Source organism: Monodelphis domestica, chromosome 1 (genome assembly GCF_027887165.1).
Source record: "Monodelphis domestica isolate mMonDom1 chromosome 1, mMonDom1.pri, whole genome shotgun sequence".
NCBI lineage: Eukaryota > Metazoa > Chordata > Mammalia > Didelphimorphia > Didelphidae > Monodelphis > Monodelphis domestica.
This window is the reverse complement of record NC_077227.1, coordinates 672,208,130-672,232,852: the sequence shown is the minus strand read 5'-3', so window position 1 is coordinate 672,232,852 and position 24,723 is coordinate 672,208,130. Positions and strand designations below refer to the sequence as shown.

Below are 24,723 nucleotides of genomic sequence, written 5' to 3'. Positions count from 1 at the left end.
AAATTTAGGATAGTCGTTCTTCATAATTAAGCTTAACGTAAGATGACAACATATGAATGACATGCTAACATAACTATGTCCCCCTTCACTACCAGCCCCACCACATAGAAATCTCAACTGGAATGTATTAGCACAGATAACTCCTAGGAATGCAATGGCTAATTGCTATCTATTTAAGTAGAAATTATTTGCTGTGGAGGTGATCAAAATTAGATTGAGCATTACTAGATTTTTTGAAAATTTTTCGAGAAGGTAGGTATAATAAGTCATGGCCACACAAAAGACCCACTAAGTCTTAGAAACAAGTAGTATAAAAATGAGTGTTCAGGGGAAGAAAAGCATAAAAACTGGACAGGCCCTGGAAAGGAGCTCTTCCATCGAGCCTTGAAGGTAACCAAGTTTCCAAAAGTTGTGGGAAGGGTAAGAATTTCAGGCCTTAAAGATTGACTGCTCAAAGAGACAGAGACAGGAGATGGGATACCCTATACAAGGGACAAGTAGCCTGGAGTTACCTAATGTCACTAAATGCTTTTCCTAATCCCTATTTTCTCATTGAATTCATATAGCAATCTGTTCCCTTTTTTTATGGCACTTATCTTTCTCCCTTGTATTATAATTGTATCCTTGTTATTTTCTCTACTAAACCATTTATTCCTTAAGATAATAAGAAGTCCTGCTTTAATTCCCCTTGCCATAAAGTAAATTGCTCAACAATTAGTGCTGAATGACTGGGGGTTGGTAGGTTGTTTTCTACTGCTTCCAAAGGCTTCATAATCAAGTTTCTTAAAATTTTCACTTAAAATTAAGTTAATTTATTGTGGACTTCAAAGGAGTGAAGTTTACAGAGTACAACTATTAAATGAAGGATATTCAACCATTGCTTGTATTCCATTCCTCTTAAATATGACGATCCGTTGTACTTTTCCAACAGGATTACACACTGTATATAAAACATCCTAAACAAAGGGGAGGAGAAAGTTTAGCAAAAGTTTAGATTTATCAAAGTATTCATGCTATAATTAGTTAGGTTGCTATTGCATTAACAGGAAATTAGTATATCCCTAGACTACCCTAAAAATAAAAACAAATTTCTTCTGATAATACACTGTAACATCAATGTTCTAAATTACAAAAGTATTTTAAAATTTGTGCATGAACCTGGTAAGTCCCTAAATACAAATATAACCACGCTTGTTGTCATTCAAAATATTTTCAGATGACAATATATCCAACTAAAAATACTGTTAAAAGAAAATTAACAAAGTATAAGCAATAAAAATACATAATTATTCAGGAGATGAGATCCAAAAAGGTATTCCTTTCAAACAAAATTCAAGTAATAAATGTTGAATTTAAAAAATAACAAGTATGCTATGCATTTTATCAATTTATTTCTTTTTTTTAAAATGATAACTATCAAGATAAGGACAGATGAAACTGCTGTATTCATGGTACTTCCACATTTCATAACATTCCTGGTTTGAGCATCAGATAAAAGTTCACTTTGTTTTGTTTGTTGACTAGAGACTGACCTGATAATCCTGGCCAGATAATCTATGGCCTTTGTAATGAGAGCTGAGGGCAGACAGAACAATACAAATCTACCAATGCTGCTGGAATAATTTAAAAACACATACTGTAATAGAATAGCAACAGGGTCATCATGTACAAAGGACAGATAATATAATAGTGTGTATCCAGCATCAAATTTAAAAGGACATGCAAGTGTTTCTGGGACTAAATTAATATGATGTGCACAGTGATATTTATCTTTACAAACTCCCAATTGCTTAAGGTATCTACTAACTATACTCCAGAGGCAAGCAAGTAAGCAAAGGGTGTGGTATGGAAGAGCAGGACTCTATTACAATAGATTTGTAAATCTGTTAAGCAGAGTACCTTACTTCTCTTAGTCTCCTTTATATGCCTGAGAGCTGTTAAAGCTTTAATCATCATTGTGGGAGATAATAGTTGGCAGTCAAAACCACTTCCTTGGTGATGAGAGATGAAATGCCCCACAACCCATGGTTCAACAATTCCAACCTGCATTCATTGAGCACATATTAAACAGGCTCTTTGATGGGCACTAGAGGACACAAAGAAAACACTAACCACCAATCTCTGCCTTTGAGAAGCTTATGTGTACCCAAATGAGTGTGTGTCTGGGTAAAGTGGACCACTAAAAACTGGACAGGCTCTGGAAAGGTCTCCTGTAGAAGAGTTCTTCTGTTGCATATTGAAGGGAATCAGAGATTCCAAAAGTTGTGAGGAGGGTAAGAATTTCAGGCCTCCTGCTCAGAGACAAAAAGCAGAGATGGGATATCCTATATGAGGGCTAACAAGAAGTCTGAAGCTATAGAAGGCCAAAAAGTAACTACCATTAAATATCCTTTCCCTTAACTCTAAAGCAACTTGGCAAAGAATCTAATTTCATTCAGCTAGTACTCTCTTTCCCCACTAGTTTCTCTTTACTTTCAGAAGTATATCCTTTTAGGAGAATTAGCAAATCTTTTTACAAGAAATCCTAGTAGTTTCGGATGGGATTTTTTCCTGTCTGTGAAAAACTACATAATGAATGTACCAAAGTTATTAAACTATTAAATTATTATGTTTAACTCTTGCTTTTTAATCAAGCGCCTACTCTTCCTATGTAGCAATCTGAATAGTTCTGGGAAATTTTATTGGAGAAGAAGAGGAGGAAAGCTGAAGAGCTGACATTAGGAGAAAGCGCCTGTTCCAGATGTACCTGAAGAAGAGAGCCAGCTATACCATCAGAGAATATTAAATCAATTCTAGACTTAGCCCCAAGGTTCAACAATCATTATTCCTGTGAACGGTGTGACAGTTTTTCCTGTGGCCAGCAAACAATCTTCCATTCTGAATCCCTGGATGTATCAAAAACTATCCTGCCTTCCCTTACTACCATCCCTGACTAATGCTCACCCACAGAAGCTGTAACCTGGCCCTTCCCTTGTGCCCTATGACAAACTTTAATTCTATTGTTTAAAAATTTTCCTTCATACTAGATACCTTCCTCTTCTGACCATTTCACCTTCTTGCAAGCATGAAAACCTGGCTCCTCCTCAGTAGGCCCTAGGTCCCCAGCCAACTGTATAGATCATAGCTCATCTTCCTGCTGCCACCTTCCCACTCCTGTTCTGGCCTTCCCTCTGGGATCACTTCCCATTTACACAGTTTGCATGTCCTCCCTCCCAAGAACTATTTTTTGCCTTTCTTTGCATCCTCAGCACTTTACACAATTCCTAGCACATAATAACTCTTAATAAATAATCATAGATGATGATGACCACAACTGGGCTAGAAGGAGGATCTTCCCTTTAGCAAGCACTTTGGTTCCTTTGAGGCTCTCTCTATCCAGATATAATCTAAACCTGGTAATCCAGTGTCTGGTGGCAGTTATCTACTGGCCTCAGGATCATTCTCAAGGAGTTCAATAGCTGGTTCACAGTCTTCTCCACAGAATCTCAGAGTTAGAAGAACTCCAGAGGCCATCTAGTACAACCTGCATCAGAACAAGAATCCTTTCCATAATATCCCTGACAGTTAAAAGATTGTCTCCTTTATTCCAGAATTTGCTTATCAAGTTAATGCAGCTGGTCCCTTAAAATCCATTGTAAAAATCAGATTACATTGTTCTGGGGGGAAATTCAGAGTCATAAATAATAAGATGAGTTTTTATGACTACTTAGATCTTGGGATCTAACACTTTTATGAATACTGATAGTTTCCAGAAATAGAGATTCTTGAAGAGGTATAAAAATAAACCTTAAATATAATAAATATAAAAATAAACTATAAAAATAAAAGACAATAAACCTTCAATGAAGCATTACCACACACTGAAATGGAACCTAAAAAATATCTCTTCAACCTTAACTACCTTTTCTATCTAATGATTGCAATTTTAATATTCATGTCCCATTTCAAATATCTTTGTTTCCCAGTTCATCAAGCCTCCTCAACTCTCATGGTCTATATCTTCACTTCTTCTCAAGTCATTCACAGGGGTGATCAAACCTTTGACTTCATTATCACCACAGGTACCCCACCTCCAGAATCCAAAATCTTCAGTTCAAATTAATCTGACATCTAACCAGGGCTTTCCCAATCCTTTCATTTCCCCCAGACTGTGATCCCTACTTCCCCCCAAACCCATTTTCTCTCCTCACCTCAATCTATAGTCACTCCACCTCTCCCCTTGGTTTCCCTGGCTATCTTGTAGGAGATATCATCCAAGCTGAGCCTTGAAGGGAACTAAGGATTCTAAAAAGGTGACAAGTAAGGAAGAAGAACATTTCAGGCATCTTTCTTCTGAGTTATAATCCCATACCACCATCAGCCAGCTGACCAGCCTCTCCTTGATATGTCATAGGCATATCAAATTTAACTAACTCAAAATCAAATACTCCCCTCAACACACTCTTCTCTTAACTCCCCTATTTCTATTCAGAACACTACCATTTCTATAATCAATAAAGCATTCTTTGAGCATATAATGTCAAGCACTATGCTAAGTGCTTAGGATGATGCAAAGGAAAAAAAGAGGCATTCTTGATTCATCCTCCAAGAGTTTGTATTCTAACAGAATGTAAGCAAATAAAAAACAAAATAAAAATAATTGGGTGCCACTATTAACTAGGGAAATCAGCAGAGGTGCTTCCTAGGAGAGGATAGATGTTCCAAGAGGCAGAGGTAAAAAAAAGTAAATTGTATAGGAAACAAAAACAAGTCAAAGGTGGGAGCTGGAATGCCATTTATGGAATATAATAAATATATCAATTTGGCTAGCATGCAGAGTGCTAGGAATAATAATGTAAGCATGTATTTACATGCTTTAATAAATACTTGTTGAAAACAATTGATAAAAGGCCAAAAAAAAACAGATTGAGAAAATGTGGGTCACAAGGTCTAAAGAAGCCATAAGAAAGTAGTAGGTTGTTAGTCAAAGCTGGAAAAAAAATAGAAATTTTAGTTCTTTACTTGTGAAGGTTAAATAGAAAGCATTCAACTACGGAATCAAAGAATGAATAACTTTAATTAAGAGAAATAAAGCACTTTAGAGTAATAGTAAGGTAATAGAAAGGAAAGATTTTACTGGCTACCTATAAGTTTGTAGACTGCCTAATTGGGATTCTAAGTATCCAAGAGAAAAAGGACTGGAGGAACAGAATCTAATCAAGCAACTTTAGTTTACAGTCACTATTTTATGCCTCTGTAAAACTATATATTCTCTGCATATAATCCTACTAGACAGTCAGTATTTTGGGGATGTTATAAGGAATAATACCAATTATTAATTGAACAATAATGTGTGAGAATCAGTTATTGATAATCATCTTATGAGTAAAATCCTTTGAAATTTCTTAGCAAGGAATCCTGCACATGCATCCACCAGCATCCTGGAATGTGTCCAGAATTATAAGGTCTCAACTGGCTTTGAAACTACTACAAGAATGACCTTGGCTTTTACCATATATGGAATGGATCATTACTTCATAGAATATACCTTCTTTAAAAAAAGAGACTTTCTCTGGTCACCCCTTCTGAAAAGAGATATTCGTAAGACCACTCCCCTTTTTAAAGGGGGCAGGGTTCTGTAATCTGACTCTCTTTTATACCAATTGACAAGTAGGCTCTGGAACTTTGGTCAAGCTGGGACAGGCCTGGACTGGGACATTTTGTAATTTACAACTTTCTACAATAAATGTCAGTTTGGCTCAGATAACTGTTTCCCAGTATTTATTTTTCATTTTTGTGGGGAAGACCTGAAGTAGAGATTGTGGTGCTTTCAAGAGAAACAGTAAAGTTAGAAAAGTAAGGGGTTTTTTTTGGAGAGGGTGTGTGTGTAGTGGAAGTGAGGAAGGGAGATAGATGAATTGTTTTAGATACACTGACACTGACATTTAGCTTAAGATATCCAATAAGCAGTTGGAGATTAGAGACCAGATGTTAGAAGAGAGGTTAGGGCTAAAACAGATGTGAGATTCATCTGCAGAGACAATAATTGAATAGATAATATTTCATATTCCACATATAGTTTTATATTACAATGCATCAATACGAATTTTTCAAACATTCTCTATAATGTATAATTTTATAAATATTTAAGTCAAGAAATAGTTGTTTGATTAAGAAAGTGGCATAACTATGATTCTCTGAAATTTGTTTCCCAAAATGCAAAGCTATCACACAGAAAATAGCCAAGTTGGATCCTGGTCATTTTTCCAACTGCCAAACAAACTTCAAGTTGCCATCTAGTGAAGGGAAAAAAAAGGTAAATTTAGTTAACTATACAGTCTAGTGCCAAATAAAAAAATTGTGTAATGTTATAAAATTAGACTAAGGAAATGTCAATGTGTACTGAATTATCATCAAATCCTGAGATTTAAGGTAGAGAGCTATACTAAGTTAGATTTCTCTTACTATATTAGTATTAGTCTATTTACAATCAAGTATTCCTTTCACTTGCTTATCTCTAAATATTTCCTTTTTCAATTTAATGCACTAATGGTAGTCAGAGGGCACAGTAGGTAAGTACTAGGCCTGGAGTCAGGAAGACTTGAAGTCAAATTTTATCTTAGGCATTTTTTAGTTATGTAAATCTTGGAAATCACTAATTAACCTTTGTCTGCCTCAGCTCCTTCATTTGTAAAACAGGTATAAAAGTACCTCCCTCCCAGGAAGGTTTTGAGAATAAAATGAAAGTATTTATGAAGCATTTTACAAATTTTCAAATGCTATACTGATGCTAGCATTAGTTAGAATATTAATAAATAATATCTATCCTTATAAAATTTTATGTAATTTTATATAAGATCAAAATATGAAAAGCTTATTTCTTAGATTTTGATGAAAACTTGAGTGAATTAGAAGAAAATGAGAAAATATTTCATGTTTTAAAATTAGTTTTGAAATTATTTTAACCAGATATTTTAAGTTCTGAAGTTTTCAACACAGTAAACTATGTGACTTGATCCAAGCAAATATCCTGTCAGCTCAACTGAGGCTCTTCCCTCATAAGGTAATGTTTGAGATAGCTTACCAGCCTTTAAAAAATTGTCTGCCTCACACTTGTCTGCCTTTTGGTTTTCTCCCTTATTCTCAGGAACTGAGTTGACAACAGTGATGATCAACAGTATTTACCAAATAGTTTTATTTACCTAAGTTGTTCCTGTCTGTTGCATGCACATACCATTACTACTTAAGATTATTATTTTTTTAATTTTACAATCATATAAACAAGCCAAAGAGCTTTGTATCCTCACTTCAAAGGGAGCTTAAAAATTCAGAATGGATCAGTGAGACTTGCAATGCCAAAACATATATATGCACAAATATACATACCACTGTGATTGGATAGAGAGGGTTCTGAATGGATAAAAGAAGAACTTTGTTGCCCCCTGATGGATCATCAGTATTCCCCGGCCGAGTGATCCTTTTACTTGTTGAGTAGTTGAAAAAGGCTTGTTGGCCAGCTATATAAACTGGTTCATCAGCAGCAAAGGTAACACATTCTTTGGCACTATCTATGTTTTCAAATTCCACTAGAGCCTGGCGTTTAAATGGCATCATCATCACATAGCTAGTTTCAAAAAAAAAAAAGAAGAAAAAAGAAAAGAAAAGCATGAGTTCATATGCAGTTTCTGGTTTTGATTAGTCAATAAGTAGTAATCGTTTTTTGTTTTTTTTCAGTAGAACATCAAGATCAGCTTTCTTGACCATCTTTACTCAGCATTAATGTACTGCAGAATCCATCACATCCACTGAAAATTAAAGGTTTCTTTTTTTATTATTTTACTTTATAGTTTTTATCTTTATACTTCCTTCTCTTGGTTCTCTTGTTCCCAGAAGGGCTTCCCATTACCTCCATGGGTCAGAATCATATTCGGTCATGATCATAAAGAAAGTGCTCAATTTATAGATGAGTAAACTGAAGCCTAGGGAGGTTTGATGGCTTGCCCAGGGTCACAGAAATAGTGTCAGGAATGTAATTTGAACCCAAATCTTCTGACTCCAGAGCCAGTATTCTTTCTACTGCACCAACAATAATAGCATTTATTAAGTACTTAACTCTATGCCAGGAATGAGGCTCTATCCTTACACTAGCCTTCTCAAACTAAAAAGACAATGTAATCTGAAGAAAGGCAGTACATTTAAAAAGTCACTAATCATAAAGGAATAATACATCTTGGAAAGAAATAAAAATATTATTTTCTAGAAAGGTAAAGCCTTCATATAGCATCCTGGAGTCAGAACTCTGCCAAGGAAAAAAAGACTGATATCATTATAAAGAAAATTACCTTCTTCCCCTACCTCCCATGTAGATAATAAGATACTAAAAACAACCTTTGCTTCTTTGGACAATAGAGTCAAATAAAGTAATTAATTATTCATAGGCATATTATATACCTGGCCTTATTAAAATTATTACTTAGACTAGAAGTGACCAAAATATAAGATACATAGATTTAAACTGGCATAAGCAACTTTAAAATCCAAAACTTGCTTTTGGAAGCAAAAAGAACAAACTTTCTTCTTTGTTGTCAGGGTTATCATAACTATTTAAGAATATCATTATCTGTATCATACCATTTGGCATTTTACTATACTGGTTTAATCTGTTTCATATGTGTCTTGTTTCCAAGACTACAATGATCTTGAGAGTAGAACTTTAGAATACTCAAATCAGTACTCAATAACTACATTCTGACTGATGTCCAGATGGAAGAATTTGCTTTAATTAGCTCTGTACAAAACAGATGGATACTCCCCCCACTCCCAAAATGACTCCAGAATTACCTAGCAATCAACAACTATAAAAACTGGGCCTGCTCTTCCATTGTTTCTACATTTCATGGATATTACAAGCTTTCCAATATCAAACTGGATTTTTGTTTTCAAAGCTTTCACATTTAATTTTCCTGACACCTTATTTTTGGATAACAACTCTAACATTTCTTAGCCACAAACAGCTGAAAGGAGAGATGCAAACCCTAAGTATGATAGAAATGGGCAACACGATTTACTTCTTTGCTGCTTGGTGAGAACACACCATCAACACATTGGCCAGCTAATCCCAATTAGTTCAATGCCAACAAGGTTTCAATAAAAAGAAAAAAATTTGGTAATGCCTTTTAGGAAGGACATTTACATTCTATTTGCATTCAACTGTACTCTCGCCATTATGACCAGAAATTTTCTTTGATCTAGAGTCTTCTCAGAATAGCCACAAATGGCTATTTCAACCATGGAACAATCCTTCCTCCCTGATATATACTCTGAACTCCAAAAGGTCTAAAAGGGTATGAACCAACTTCCTGGCACCTATCCCAAACATAATAAAACTGCCCTTGCCCTTGGTTTCAATCTGAACCACCAGTGCTAAGACTCTGGAAGAGGAGAAGGGACTAAGATTTTCTCGGGTATTCACATTTCACAGGGTGCTATTACTATATAATAGAAGGCTCAACCTAGTTCAAATTTGCCACATACTTCAAAGAGGAATCTATTATTGATATCTTCTGAGCACTCATTAGCTGTTTTTAATGCTGTCAACATACTCTGAATGTCTAGGGATTTCCCAGAAACCTCTATTGTTCAAAACAACAAGAACAAACTACACTGAAAGTTTTCTATTTAAACTGCCATTTTATGAAGAGCAATGTGGCACATTAACGAGCAGGAAACCTGAAAACAGAAAAACCAGAGTCTGAATTATACTTCAGATATCCCATTTCTGTGAACCTAAGGCCTAACCCTCTCTCAGCATTTTTCATCACCCCTAAAACAGGGATAATAATAGTACTTATCTTAACAAGTTTTCAGAGAGGATCAAATGACAATGTATGTCAAATGTTTTCTGAACCTTAATAGACTATTATGAATACCAGATATTATTTTCAACTTGGCTTATATCACAGATACCTACAAAGTAGGAAATATTAGTCTTGTCAAAAATATGTATATATATAATCAACTCAACTTTCAAGTGACCATATTTAGAACAGTAACATGTAGCTATTAAAATAATTTATTACAGTTTTGGAATATAGAAAATAGGAAAATGGATTTAAAAGTAGAAGCAATCCTAGAAGGAATCTAGTCCAATCTCCTCATTTTACAGAAGAAACTAAGGCCTAAGAGATAAATGTTTTTGCAAAAGATTCATTTTTGTAACTTTTTTAAATTAATAATTCATTATATAGTACTTTACAATTAACAAACACTTTCCTCAAAACAATTTTGTGAAGTATTAAAAAGTGTTATTGCCCCCATTCTACAAATGCAGAAAATAAGACTTAATGAGGCTAATGTTTTCCCTGAAGTTATACAATTATTAACTTATAAAGCCAAGACTAGAACCTGGTTCCCAGAGACCTCCTGGTTCTCTCTCTAGATTCTTTCTACTACAAAAGGGAGAAGAGATTGAAAAGTGGCTATATATAATCTACACATGGATTATTAATACTTAATCAATTAATTGATAATTAATCCATGGCCAGCACAGTTAAGAAGACTGTTTATGTAGTCAGGGAACCTGGGTTCAAATCTGGTCTGTGACTTTAAGGAATTGTCACTTAATCTTGTTGAGCCTCAATTTACTCATTTGAAAAATGAGAGGGGATAGACTAGAGAGAGTCTGGGGTATCATTTAGCCTTTCCCAGTTCATTAATCTCAACTCTAATGATCTGGAACTTTACTCTGCTTCAAACAGGCACAAATATTTTCACATTCTTTTTTTTTTAAATATATTTTTTTTGATCATTTCCAAGCATTATTCGTTAAAGACATAGATCATTTTCTTTTCCTCCCCCCCACCCCCCATAGCCGACGCGTAAATCCACTGGGCATTACATGTTTTCTTGATTTGAACCCATTGCTTTGTTGATAATATTTGCATTAGAGTGTTCATTTAGAGTCTCTCCTCTGTCATGTCCCCTCAACCTCTGTATTCAGGCAGTTGCTTTTCCTCGATGTTTCTACTCCCACAGTTTATCCTCTGCTTATGAATGGTGTTTTTTTTCTCCTAGATCCCTGCAAGTTGTTCAGGGACATTACACCGCCACTAATGGAGAAGTCCATTACGTTCGATTATACCACAGTGTATTAGTCTCTGTGTACAATGTTCTCCTGGTTCTGCTCCTCTGGCTCTGCATCACTTCCTGGAGGTTGTTCCAGTCTCCATGGAACTTCTCCACTTTATTATTCCTTTTAGCACAATAGTATTCCATCACCAACATATACCACAATTTGCTCAGCCATTCCCCAATTGATGGGCATCCCCTCGTTTTCCAGTTTTTGGCCACCACAAAGAGCACAGCTATGAATATTTTTGTACAAGTCTTTTTGTCCATTATCTCTTTGGGGTACAGACCCAGCAGTGCTATGGCTGGGTCAAAGGGTAGATATTCTTTTGTCGCCCTTTGGGCATAGTTCCAAATTGCCCTCCAGAATGGTTGGATCAATTCACAACTCCACCAGCAATGAATTAATGTCCCTACTTTGCCACATCCCCTCCAGCATTCATTACTTTCCTTTGCTGTTATGTTAGCCAATCTGCTAGGTGTGAGGTGATACCTCAGAGTTGTTTTGATTTGCATCTCTCTGATTATAAGAGATGTAGAACACTTCTTCATGTGCTTGTTAATAGTTTTGATTTCTTTATCTGAGAACTGCCTATCCATGTCCCTTGCCCATTTATCAATTGGAGAATGGCTTGATTTTTTGTACAATTGATTTAGCTCTTTATAAATATGAGTAATTAAACCTTTGTCAGAGGTTTCTATGAAGATTTTTTCCCAATTTGTTGTTTCCCTTCTGATTTTAGTTACATTGGTTTTGTTTGTACAAAAGCTTTTTAGTTTGATGTAGTCAAAATTATTTATTTTACATTTTGTGATTCTTTCTATGTCTTGCTTGGTTTTAAAGCCTTTCCCCTCCCAAAGGTCTGACATGTATACTATTCCGTGTTTACCCAATTTACTTATGGTTTCCTTCTTTATGTTTAAGTCACTCACATATTTTCACATTCTTAAATTCATCATCATAGTTATGAACTTACAAACCTAATCTTTACTACCTTCCTAGCAAATAATCTTTGTGGGTCATTTTTTCTTAAGCCATGACAATTTTTAATGTATATAAAAATCTACATAAATTAGCAATAATCTTTGCAACTTATAACTCTATGATTTGGGGCAAGTTGCTTGACATCTTTGGGCCTCAAACCTCTCATCAATAAAAGGAGAGGCCTAGCCTAGATGATCTTTCAAGTCTCTGGGCCAAATAAACTATATTTTAGAATCCTGAAAAAACTGGCAAATGTGATTGCTTAGTCATTGTCACTGAAAGATTGTGCAGGGCTAAAAAGTGGAAAAGTGGGAACAGGAAAGTACAATGTCCCATTTTTCAAAAAATGGAAAAGATAAGGGCAGCTAGGTACCACAGTAGATAAAGTATCAGGTCAGGTGACCAGGACGACCTGGGTTCACTCTAGGCTTATATATTTTTCTCATATACTGTGTGACCCTGAGCAAGTCACTTAACCCCTATTGCCTATCCCTTACCACTGTTCTGCCTTAGAACTGATATTTAGTATCCATTCTAAGGCAGATGGTAAGTATTTTTTTAATGAAAAAAAGGGGTCTATAAACCAGAGGCTAGCAAACTATATTCACTAAAATACCTAGAAAATTTCTGGAACAGATTATTTAAGGTAATGCTAAGAGAACATTTTTAGAAAACAAAGTAGTGATCTAAGGAGCCAACTATCTTCATCAAGAAGTTATGTTAGTAACTAATCTCACGTTCTTTATTTGACAAGGTAATCAACTCAGGAGCCTGGTGTAGATAAAGTCTACATTTTAACAAAGTACTTGATAACTTTTCTTGTGATATTCTAGTGGAAAGATAAAGATGTGGGTCAGGTAACAGTACAATTAGGCGATTCATAACTGTTCAAAGACTAGACTCAAAGTATTATAATCATCAACAGATCAATGTAGAATTAGAATATTGTTGCCAATGCCAAGGAATATGTATGTGCTTGGCCCGATGCTGTTTTATACTTCCAGAAGTGGAATAAAGGCGTAAATGACATGCTTACCATATTTGCAGATGATGAAAAGCTGGCAAAGATAGTTAATAAACTGTACTAGGTCAGAATTCAAAAAATCTTGAAAGGCCAGAATACTGGATTATGATGAAATTTAATAGAAATAAATGTTAGTCTTATACCTAAAAAAATTACAAATGTTAGAGTGATTGTAGGAAAATAAGCACATCAATGCTCTGCTAGTAGAGCTATAGATTGATAGAATGCAATCATTCTGAAAAGTCATTTGGAACTATTACCCAAAAGTTACCAAACTTTGCTTCCCAACCAATATCACCACCTAAGCCTATACCCACAAAGACATCAAAGGGAGAAGAAAAAGACCCACATATGGAAACATATTTGTAGCATCTCTTTTTGTGGTGACAAAGAACTAGAAACTCAGGGGTATGTATCAAATGGGGAATGACTGAACAAATATTCTATGAACGTAATGGAACAAACAAATACTACCATTCCATAAGAAATTATAAAAAGGATAATTTCATAGAAACTGAGAAGATATATGAACAAGCACAAAATGAAGTAAGTAGAATGAGGACAATTTATACAGCAACAATACAAAGACAAACCATTTTGAAAGACTTAAAAATGCTAATCAATGTCATGAACAACCACAATTCTAGAAGACTGATATGTCTCCCTCTTCCTGACAGAGAGACTGATGGATTCAAGTCACAGAATGAGACAATACACCTTTATACGACTGAGGCAGGAATTTATTTTACTTGATTATGTCAACTTGTTACAAAGGCTTGTTTTTTTTTTCCTTTAAGGGAAAGGGTTTTTAAAATGCTTAATTTTTTAAATGATCTACATAGAGTATATGAAAACATAAAAAAGACCAAAGAGCTAAAACACACTGAAGTAGCAATAGCACTAGAAACTGAATTGAACTTCAGTTTTTAATAGATTTTTAAAAATACAAACATCTTTTCCTAACAAAATTCATTTCTCAGGGAAGAAAACTACAAAAGCCTTAAAGTAGGATTTCACATTTAGAAAAAATAAATACTATTTTCTCCATTCTTCTTTAAAAGCCCTAAGGAAAACTGTATTAATTCACCAACATGGTTTTTATTTATTGTTATCAGCATAGCCTGTTAATGAAAGTTCAGTTTTTCTTTCCTCTATAATGTTATTTTTTAAGAGATAAAAGATAACAACATCTAATCATTATATGCTCTCCCTCCACCCAGAAAAGATCCTACATTTGGCTCCAAAAAAGCCAACTTCACAAGTACAAAGGGAAAAAGGCATGGTTAGACCAAATTTTATCTTGGAGAGTTTTTGTGAACTGCAAATTCAGCTGGACTTAACACTTGGAAAAATCTAATAAAATCTTAAGCTGCATTTAAAAATGTAATGTCTAGGCTAAGGCAAATAAGAGGATTGCTATATTCTCCTTTGGTCAGATGAAAACTGAAGTTTAGTTCTGGGAACATTTTAGGAATGTTTCCAGAAGAGGGCCACCAGGAAAGTAAAGGGCAAATTCAAATCATATGAGGATTAAATAAAGGAATTGAGGATAATTATTCTGGAAAACTTAAAGGGAACATAACAGCGGTCTTAAAGTTTTTAAAGAGCTGTCAGAGGAAGACAAATTAATATGTTCTCCTTTGCCCCAAAATTAGGAACTGGGAACAAGAAGTGGAAATTGCAAAGAGACAAATGATATCTTCATTTAAGATAAAATTTCCTAACAATTAAAGCTTCTGAAGAGTGGAATGGGGCTTTGTCCAGCTTGATTCTGTTCCTATTCTTAAGCCACTGTAGGTCTTCAAGCAAAAGCTGGATGACTACTTTGAGAAGATTCATAGCCTTTGAGGGTTCCTTCTATCTCTAAGATCTTGTAGCTATTTGGCCTTTCACATCCCTACCAGCTCTAAATCTATGTTCCCTGATGAAATATGTCTATAGTAAATTGCATTAGAGAAGGAAAACAAAATGTACACACAAAACCCCACAAGCATTGCTTTAAAGAATTCTAAAACTAAGTCATACTCAAACTTATCATCTATAGACTGTTAGGGCACAGACAATTCCTAATAATTCAACTAATTTTCAATTACTCAATTGTACATACCATATTGTTCCAAATTTTTCAAGAGCTTCCACGAGGTCTGCTTCCACAACTGATTCACACAGCCCTCGGACATGAACGACAGGAGAAACAGAAACTTTATGGTGACTTCCACCTGACTCCTAGCAAAAGAAAAATAAATTTCTGGTTATATCTTTTAGAATCTAAATACTTTATTTTTGTTATTTAATTTTGCTAAAATTTAAATCATACTCCCAACTGAAGAATTAGTAAAATTACTTAAGAGAAAAGCAAACACCAGCTAGGTTTACAAAAGTTCCCAAATAATAACATGCTATTCCCCAACTGACAAATGGTCAAAGGATGTGAACAAGCAATTTTCAGATGAAGAAAGCAAAAACATCAATACTCATATGGAAAAAAGTTCTAAATCCCCAATGATTAGGGAAATGCAAATTAAAACAATAATGATGTACCACCTCACACCTATTAGATTGACCAGTATGAGAATAAAGGACAGTGATAAATGTTGGAAGGGGATATGGCAAAATTTGGACACTACTGCATTGTTGGAGTTGTGAACTGATCCAACCATTCTGGTGGGCAATTTGAAACTATGCCCAAAGGGCCATAAAACTCTATATACCCTCTAATCCTGTAATACCACTTCTAGATCTATATTCCAAAGAGATAATAAAAAAGGGGAAGGGACCTACTTGTACAAAAATATTTATAGCAGATTTTTGTGGTGGCAAAGAATTAGAAATTAAGGAGATGTCCATCAAGTGTGGAATAGCTGAACAAATTGTGGTACACATTGATCATGGAATATTACTGTACTATAACAAATGATAAGCAATGATTTCAGAATAAAAATGGAAAGGTCTGAAGGAACTGCTATAGAGCAAAATACAAAGAAACAGAAGAACAATATACACAGGAACAACAATGATCCACAATGAAAACTTGGCTACTCAAAGCAAAGCAATGATCCTGAAAGACTTACGTGGAATGCTATTCCCTTCCAGAGAAAGAACTATTGGAGTTGGATGAATGTGGATGTATGGATGTATCCTTGTGACACTGACCAATATGGAAGTATTTTTTGCATAATAATAAAAATAAAATTTTTCTCTAAAACTGGTGGGTTAAAAAAAATCATAGAAACAATTACTGATTTCATTGAAGAGAATGCCGATGAGGAAACAACATATCAACATTTTGGGGATACAGCAAAAGCAGTGCTCAGGGGAAAATTTATATCCCTGAGTGCCCATATTAACAAAAAAGAGAAAGAAGAGACTAAATGAGTTGGGCATGCAACTAAAAAAAATTAGAAAAAGAGCAAATTAAAAACCCTTAGACAGGGGACAACTGGGTAGCTCAGTGGATTGAGAGACAGGCCTAGAGATGGGAGGTCCTAGGTTCAAATCTGACCTCAGACACTTCCCAGCTGTGTGACCCTGGGCAAGTCACTTAACCCCCATTGCCTAGCCCTTACCACTCTTCTGCCTTGGAACCAATATACAGAGTATTGGTTCCAAGACAGAAGGAAATAGTTTTTATTAAAAAAAAACAAATAAACAAACAAAAAACCCTCAGACAAAGACCAAATTGGAAATCCTAAAAACCAAAAAAGAAATTAATAAAATTGAAAGTAAAAGAACTATTGAACTAATAAATAAATCTAGAATCTGGTATTGGGGGGGGGGGTAGGACAAATAAAATAGATATGGTATTGGTTAATCTAATTAAGAAAAAGAAAGGAGAACCAAATTAACCAAATTAAGAGTATCATAAATGAAAAGTGTGATCTCACCTCTAATGAAGAGGAAATTAAAGCAATTATTAAGAGCTATTTCACCCAATTATGACAATAAATATGGAAATCTAGGTGAAATGGATGGATGTTTACAAATATATAAATTGCCTAGATTAACATAAGAGTAAATAGAATACTTAAATAATCCCATATCAGAAAAAGAAATTGAACAAGCCATCAAAGAACTAAGAAAAAATGACCAGAGGCCAAAAGGATTCACAAGTGAATTCTATCAAACATTTAAAGATCAATTAATTCCAATACTCTAGTATTTGACAAAATAGGCAAAGAAGGAGTCTTAACAAATTCTTTTTATGATACAAATATGGTACTGATTCCCAAGCTTTAAAGACCAAAAACAGTGAAGGAAAACTACAGACTTTAATGAACATAGATGCAAAAATATTAAATAAAATACTAGCTAAAAGGCTTATAATAGCAAGTTATCACAAGGATTTTTCACTATGACCAGATGGGATTTATACCAGGAATGCAAGGATGGTTTTATATTAGGAAAATTATCTGCATAATTGACCATATGAAAAATAAAACTAATAGAAATCACAATTATCTCAATAGATGCAGAAAAAGCCTTTGATAAAATATAACAGCCATTCCTATTGAAAACAGTAGAAAATATAGGAATGAAAGGGCCTTTCCTCAAAATAATAAACAGTATTTATTTAAAACCATCAGCAAGTATCATCTGCAAGAATAAGTTAGATGCCTTCCCAATAAAATCAGGAGTGAAGCAGGGATGCCCATTATCACCACTACTATTTAACATTGTATTAGAAATGCTAGCAATAGCAATTAGAAAAAAAAGAAATTGAAAGGATTGAAGTAGGCAATGAGGAAACTAAACTCACTCTTTGCAGATGGCATGATGGTATACCCAGAGAATCCATGAATAGCAACTAAAAAGCTAGTAGAAATAATCCATAACTTTAGCAAAGTTGCAGGGTACAAAATAAACCCACATAAATCATCAGCATTCCTACATGTTTCCAACAAAACCCAGCAGCAAGAGTTAGAGAAACTCCATTTAAAATCACTCTAAACAAAATAAAATACCTGGGAGTCTACTTGCCAAGACAAATTCAGGAATTATATGAACATAACTACAAAATGCTCTTCATACAAATAAAACTAGATCTAAACATCTGGAAAAATATCAATTGCTCATGGGTAGGACAAGCTAATATAATAAAATGATAATCCTACCTAAATTAATTTACTTATTCAGTACTATACCTATCAAACTATCAAAACATTTTTTCTTAGAATTAGAAAAAAATTACTAAAAAGTTTACCTAGAAGAACAAAAGATCAAAAATATCAAGGGAAATAATGGGGGAAAAAACCCGTGAAGGATGGGGGCCTTGCATTACCAGATCTCAAACTATACTATTAAGCAGTGATCGTCAAAACTATAGAAAGGTGGATCAATGGAATAGACTTGGGGTAAATGACAGTAGCAAGATAGTGTTTGATAAACCCAAAGATCCCAGCTTTTGGGACAAGAATCCACTTTTTTGACAAAAACTGCTGGGAGAATTGGAAAACAGTATGGGAGAAATTGGATTTAGACCAACATCTTGCAAGATTAACTCAGAATAGGTAAATGACTTAAATATAAAAATGGAAATCATAAACAAATTAGGTGAACATAGAATAGTATACCAGTCAGATCTATGAGAAACAAAGTAATTTAAAACCAAGCAGGAGATAGAGAACAATATAAAATGTAAAATGAATAATTTTGATTATATTAAATTTAAAAGTTTCTGTACAAACCAATGCAACCAAAATTAGAAGGGAAGCAACAAATTGAGGGGAGGAGAATTTACAACAAAAACCTCTGACAAAAGTCTCATTTCTCAAATTTATAAGGAGTTAAGTCAATTGTACAAAAAATTAAGCCATTCCCCAAATGACAAATGGTCAAGGGACATGAACAAGCAGTTTTCAGATAAAGAAATCAAAACTATCAATAATCACATGAAAAAATGTTCCAAATCTCTCATAATTAGAGAAATGCAAATCAAACAATGCTAAGGTACCACCTCACACCTAGAAAATTGGCCAATATGGCAGTAAAGTAAAAAAAAAAAAAATAATAAATGTTGGAGGGGTTGTAGCAAAATTGGGACACTAATGCACTGTTGGTTGAGTTGTGAATTAATCTAGCCATTCTGGAAGGCAATATGGAGTTATGCACAAAGGGCTTTAAAAGAATGCATGCCCTTTGATCCAGCAATACCACTACTAGGTTTGAACCCCAAAGAGATAATAAGGAAAAATACTTGTACAAAAATATTCATAGCTGCACTTTGTGGTGGCAAAAAACTGGAAAATGGAGGTTTGTCCCTCGATTGGGAAAAGGCTGAACAAATTATGGTATATGATAGTGACGGATAATACTAAAAGGATTGATGATCTGGAGGATTTCTATATGAACTGGGAGAACCTCAATGAACTGATGCAGAGTGAAATGAGCAGAACCAAGAGAACATTGTACACAGAAAATAAAGCATTGTGGAACAATCCAATGTAATGGACTTTGCTACTAGTAGCAATGCAACAAGCCAGGACACTCCTAAAGAACTTATGTGAAAGAACGCTATCCACATTGAGAGAAAGAACTGTGGGAGTAGAAAAGCAAAAGTAAAACATATGTCATCACTTATCACGTGTATATAAGGGTATTGATTTGAGGTTTAGACTTTAACTTTTAGTACCAAAAATCCTGTTTTTGTCCTGGATGGCATTAACTAAATAAATAACACTGTACCACTCAAGATGATGACTTACTTTCAGTAGTTTTTCCCCTATAGCAGTAATGGATTTATATCATTAATCAATTAACTAGGAAGTAATCTGATCCTATTATACTCTGGGAATATCTCCTTTAGGTACCAATTTGTAAGACAATTTATATTCTCAAATTTCTATCTTTCCCTAATGAGTATTAAATACTCAAACCTGCTAGTCTATAAAAGAGAATCATGAAATGTTTGAGCAGTATAGCACCCTCATTTTATAGATAAGGAAACTAAGGTCTAGAGGGGAAAGAAAGAAAACAGGAAGGAGTTAAGCTTTAACAGGATAAATTATTTGCTCCTGGCTACACAAATTAGCAGGCCCAGGTTCTTACTCTCAATCCAATGCTCATTTGATCATTGTAATGAAGCCTTTAAATTCTTGTTGATTCCTTTATGAAAATAAATCCTTCCCCTAAGGGAGATATAATGGATCTTTGAATACAAACTGGAGTTGTTTGTATTTAAATGTAAATAAGAAGTCTCAAAAAATGCTGAATGTAAGAATTATAGGAACTGGAATTTGAAAAGACCTTAACTAGCAATGTAGTCCAATCAATCATTCTACAGATTGGGAAATTAGAATTCAGAGGTTTAAAAGAAAAAAAGGACTTGATTAACATTACACAGCTGAATTTGATCCCAGGTAACCTTAATTCTAAATCCAGCATTTTTTCCATTTACATACAAACCATGCTGCATCTCATCTATGAGAAATATTTTAAAAACAAATGGCTCTAATGAAACCATGAGAAAGACCCTAAGAAAATATAACACTCAGGAAACAGACATTATCAAATCAGCTTCCTATGTCTCCAACTACTCCATTACAAGAACCTTCTGCTCTAGCCAGTTAACACACACCCCTCCCCCTCACTAGAACACCCTAAATCCAGGTCTTTCATGGGCCTATCTCACCTCACCTTCTAAATGATATTTGTTCCTAATCAACTCAATTCTCAATGATCTTCCTCTGAACTCATATAGAAGTTAGTCTTTACCACTCATTTGGCTTTAATCTAAAAATCTCAACTGTATTATAAATCAGTATTCATCAAAACAACTTGGTCCTGATTAAAAAATAGTAAGTCAGTGAAACTGAAAAGAACCAGAAGCAAAAGCAGTAAATAACACACTGACTACATGCCAAACAGTCCTTGTCCTCAACAAGCTTAAATCCTATCAGGGCAAACAATATGGTACATAAATAAAAACAAATATGCACGAAGTAAATACAAAGCATTTTCAGGTAAGTACTAGCTAATGGAGGGTTACATGGAACATGTCACTTTAGCTGATATATAAAAGGAGCTAAGGATTCTATGAGAAGGACAGGACAATCTGTGCAAACGCAAGAGGATAAGAAATGTAAAGTTGCATGGGAGAAATAACTTGGTCTCACTTTTTATTATTGATAAAAGCTGATATCCAAAATAACATGTTTGGTGTGTATATGTGTATGAATACACATAGATATACATTGATACAAATAGAAGACCAACAATTCCTTCCCTTGTGAATAAGTAGTAGTAAGAAGATATGAAAAAAATTTCAAAACTATCAATGACTATATTAAAATGGCTACAAATCACTAATAAAAATGACAATTAAAACAACTCTTTTAGGTTTCAGCTCATAGCCATCAAACTGGCAAACAAGACTAAAGATAAATAATCAATGTGGAAAGGCAATGTGAAAATCAAGAACACTAGAAAGACACAAAAACTAATATACTGGTAAAATTGTGCATTGGTTCAACTGTTTTGGTCAAAAATATCAAGAGAAAAGATTGAAAAAAAAATGTGAAGAAAGGTAGCCTAGGAGAACCAGATAAACTGTATTGCAAAGCAATAATCATCAAAACAATCTGGTACTGGCTAAGAAATAGAGATGAATCAATAGAATAAATAGATAAGGTACAAACCCTATTAATATCAATTACATTATTAATAATATTGTTTATTAATTATATTAATTATAATATTATCATAGAATGATATTTTATATAATGTATTAATATCATATTATAATTATATGTAATAATATTAATATATTGTATTAATAGATAATACTACAATAAAATTATATTATTGTATAATATAATAATAAAAATAAAAATATTAATGACTATAGTAATTTAGTATTTGATAAAGAGTAAATATCTCTGATAAAGGACTTATTTATCAAATAGAGAGAACTGAGTCAAATTTATAAAAATAAAAGTCATTCTCCAATTGATAAATGATTAAAGGATATGAACAGGCAATTTTCAAGTGAAGAAAACAAAGTCATATATAGTCTTATGAAAAAATGCTCTAAATTATTCTTGATTAAAGAAATACAAGTTAAAATAGCTCTTGAAGTACTACCTCACACTTATCAGTTTGGCTAATATGACAAAAAAGGAAAATGATAAATGTTGGAGGAGACGAGGAAAATTAGGACACTAATGTACTGTTGGAAGAGCCGTAATCTGACCAAACCATTCTTGAGAGAAATTTGGAACTATGCTCAAAGGACTCTAAAATTATGCATATCATTTGACCCATCAATACCATTATTAGGTCTATATCCCAAAGAGAAGGGGAAGGGCCTATTTGTTTAAAAAGTATTTCTTGCAGCTCTTTTTGTGGTAACACAGTATTGGAAATTATGGGATTCTCCATCAATTGGGGAATAGTTAAAAAAATTGTGGCATATGATCTATTGTGCTATAAGAAATTAGAAGCAGGATAATTTCAGAAAAATATGGAAAGGCTTACATGATCTGATGCAAAGTGAATTAAGCAGAATCAGAAGAATATTGTACACAGTGACAGCAATATTTCTTAATGAACTGGGCATGACCTAGTTATTCTTAGCAATGTAGTGATACAAAACAATCCCTAAGATTCATGATGAAAAAATGCCATCTACCCTCAGAAAATTAACTGATGGTGTCTGAATGCAGACAAACATAATGCATTATTTCATTTTTTCTTTTTTTTCTCATTTAAGACCTCTTTCACAAAATGACTAATAGGGAAAAAACGTTTTACATAATTACACATGTAAAAACTATATCAGATTACTTACCATCTCAGAAAGGGGGGAGGGCAGGAGGAAAGGGCAAGAAGAGGGAGAGAATTTGCAACTCAAAACTTTAAAAAATTAATGTTAAAAAATTTTTTACATGTAATGGGGGGGGGGAATAAGATACTATTTAAAAGAAAATGAAGGAAAAAATATGCCAGATATAAAGGTGCCTTGTTCATTTAATAGTCAAGAGGCCAGTATTACTGGATCAAAGAGAACATGTTGGAGGGGTAGAATATAAGAAAACTGTAAATGGTAGGAAGGGACTAAGTTATGAAAAGCTGTGAAAACAAACCAAAGCATTTTATTTTTGCTCCTGAAAACCACTGGGGGAATGAGGATGGTGGGATTGACATGATCCAAACTGCCTTTTAGGAAAACCACTTTAGTGGCTGAATGAAGAATGGGCAGAGAGGGGAAGGCTCATGACATGCAGAACTACCAAGAAATTCAAGAAATATTCAAGAAATGTTGCAAAGTAAAATTGGTAGGCTTCAGCAACAGGTTGGATATGAGAGAGGAGAGACAGTGAGGAATCCAGGATGATTCTAGATTGTGAACCTAAGGGGACTGGGAAGATGCTGCTGCCCTCTACAGTAATAGGTAGATGGGCAAACTTTAAGAGGAAAGATGAGTTCTGTTTGGGACATACTGAATTTAAGATGTCTATTGGTCGTGAAGTTTAAGAAATCTCAAAGAATCTGAGCATAAGATGGAAGGTCAGCAGAGTTTGAGGAAGCAAAGGTAGATCTGAGAATCATCAGCAAAGAGATGGTAATTAAATCTGTGGGAGCTGATGAAATCATTAAATAAAGTAGTAAAGAGGGAGAAGACAAGACATGATCCAGGACAGAATACTGAGGGACGCCTACAGTTAGAGGTGTCCTGGAGAAGGATCCAGCAAAGGAGAAAGAAGAATGGTCAGACAAATAAGAGGAGAACAAGGATAAAATGATATCCCAAAAACTCAGAGAAAAGAATTATCAAGGAGGAAAGAATGACCAATTATGTCAAAGGCTGCAAGGAGGTCAAGGAAAATGACTACTGAAAAAAAGCCAATGAATTTGGCAACTAAGAGATCACTAATAACTTTGGAAAGAGCCGTTTTGGTGGAAGAACAGGTAGGATGTCTGGTTTTAAAGGGTTAAGAAGAGAGTAAAAAGAGAGAAATTGAAATCATCTATTATAAAGATTACTTTTTCCAGGAGTTTAGTGTGAATCTTAAAAACTACTCAGACTCTACTTTAGAAGATTTGGTCTAGCTATTCCCTTATTGTAACAATGGAGATACTTGGTCTAACAAGAATCAGGAATGTATTGGTAACTTTTAAAATTATTCCACCCTACTCAAACAGTGCCTTAGGGGATGATAAAGTTGTAAACTCCTGATTGAACAATGAAAGTTCCTAACTCATACTTTATAATCTAAATCAATTTTTAGATCTAATACAAAAATGTGTTAAGTACTTGTAAAGGTTAAATTAATCACAAAAAGGTCAAGTAACTTACAAAAGGCAAGCTTAACAAAGAGGTGTGAAGTACTCAGAAGATATAATCTAGCCAGAGAAGGTGTGAATTAAAGAGTGGTGAAAATTAAGAATGGGCAGTCCTGGGAAAAAAGCATCTACTGTGAATGGTAGACATAAAAAGTTAAGGGAGATGACATGAGAGAAAATTTTCTTTAAAAGGAAGGGTAAAAAGTCAGTTGAGGCAATTCAGTTTGGCTTAAAAGTCAGTTCAGGATAATTGGAGTTCAGGAGATTCAGTGGAGGACTGGAGCTTGCTTGGAGATGGTCTTGTGGTGAGTAATAAGACTGATTCATT

At 34.2% G+C, this 24,723-nt stretch overlaps 1 protein-coding gene across 1 annotated transcript in view; it reads right to left on the bottom strand.

The window, feature by feature from the left end:
* HNRNPLL (heterogeneous nuclear ribonucleoprotein L like) overlaps positions 1-24,723 on the bottom strand; it is a 53,916-nt gene that overhangs the window by 16,688 nt on the left and 12,505 nt on the right. The window contains exons 2-4 of the mRNA XM_001364987.5: positions 15,223-15,341; positions 7,366-7,603; positions 871-956 (exon numbers count right to left, since the gene is read on the bottom strand). Of these exons, the coding sequence (XP_001365024.2) occupies positions 871-956; positions 7,366-7,603; positions 15,223-15,341 (443 nt within the window). The remainder of the gene's footprint in view (positions 1-870; positions 957-7,365; positions 7,604-15,222; positions 15,342-24,723) is intronic.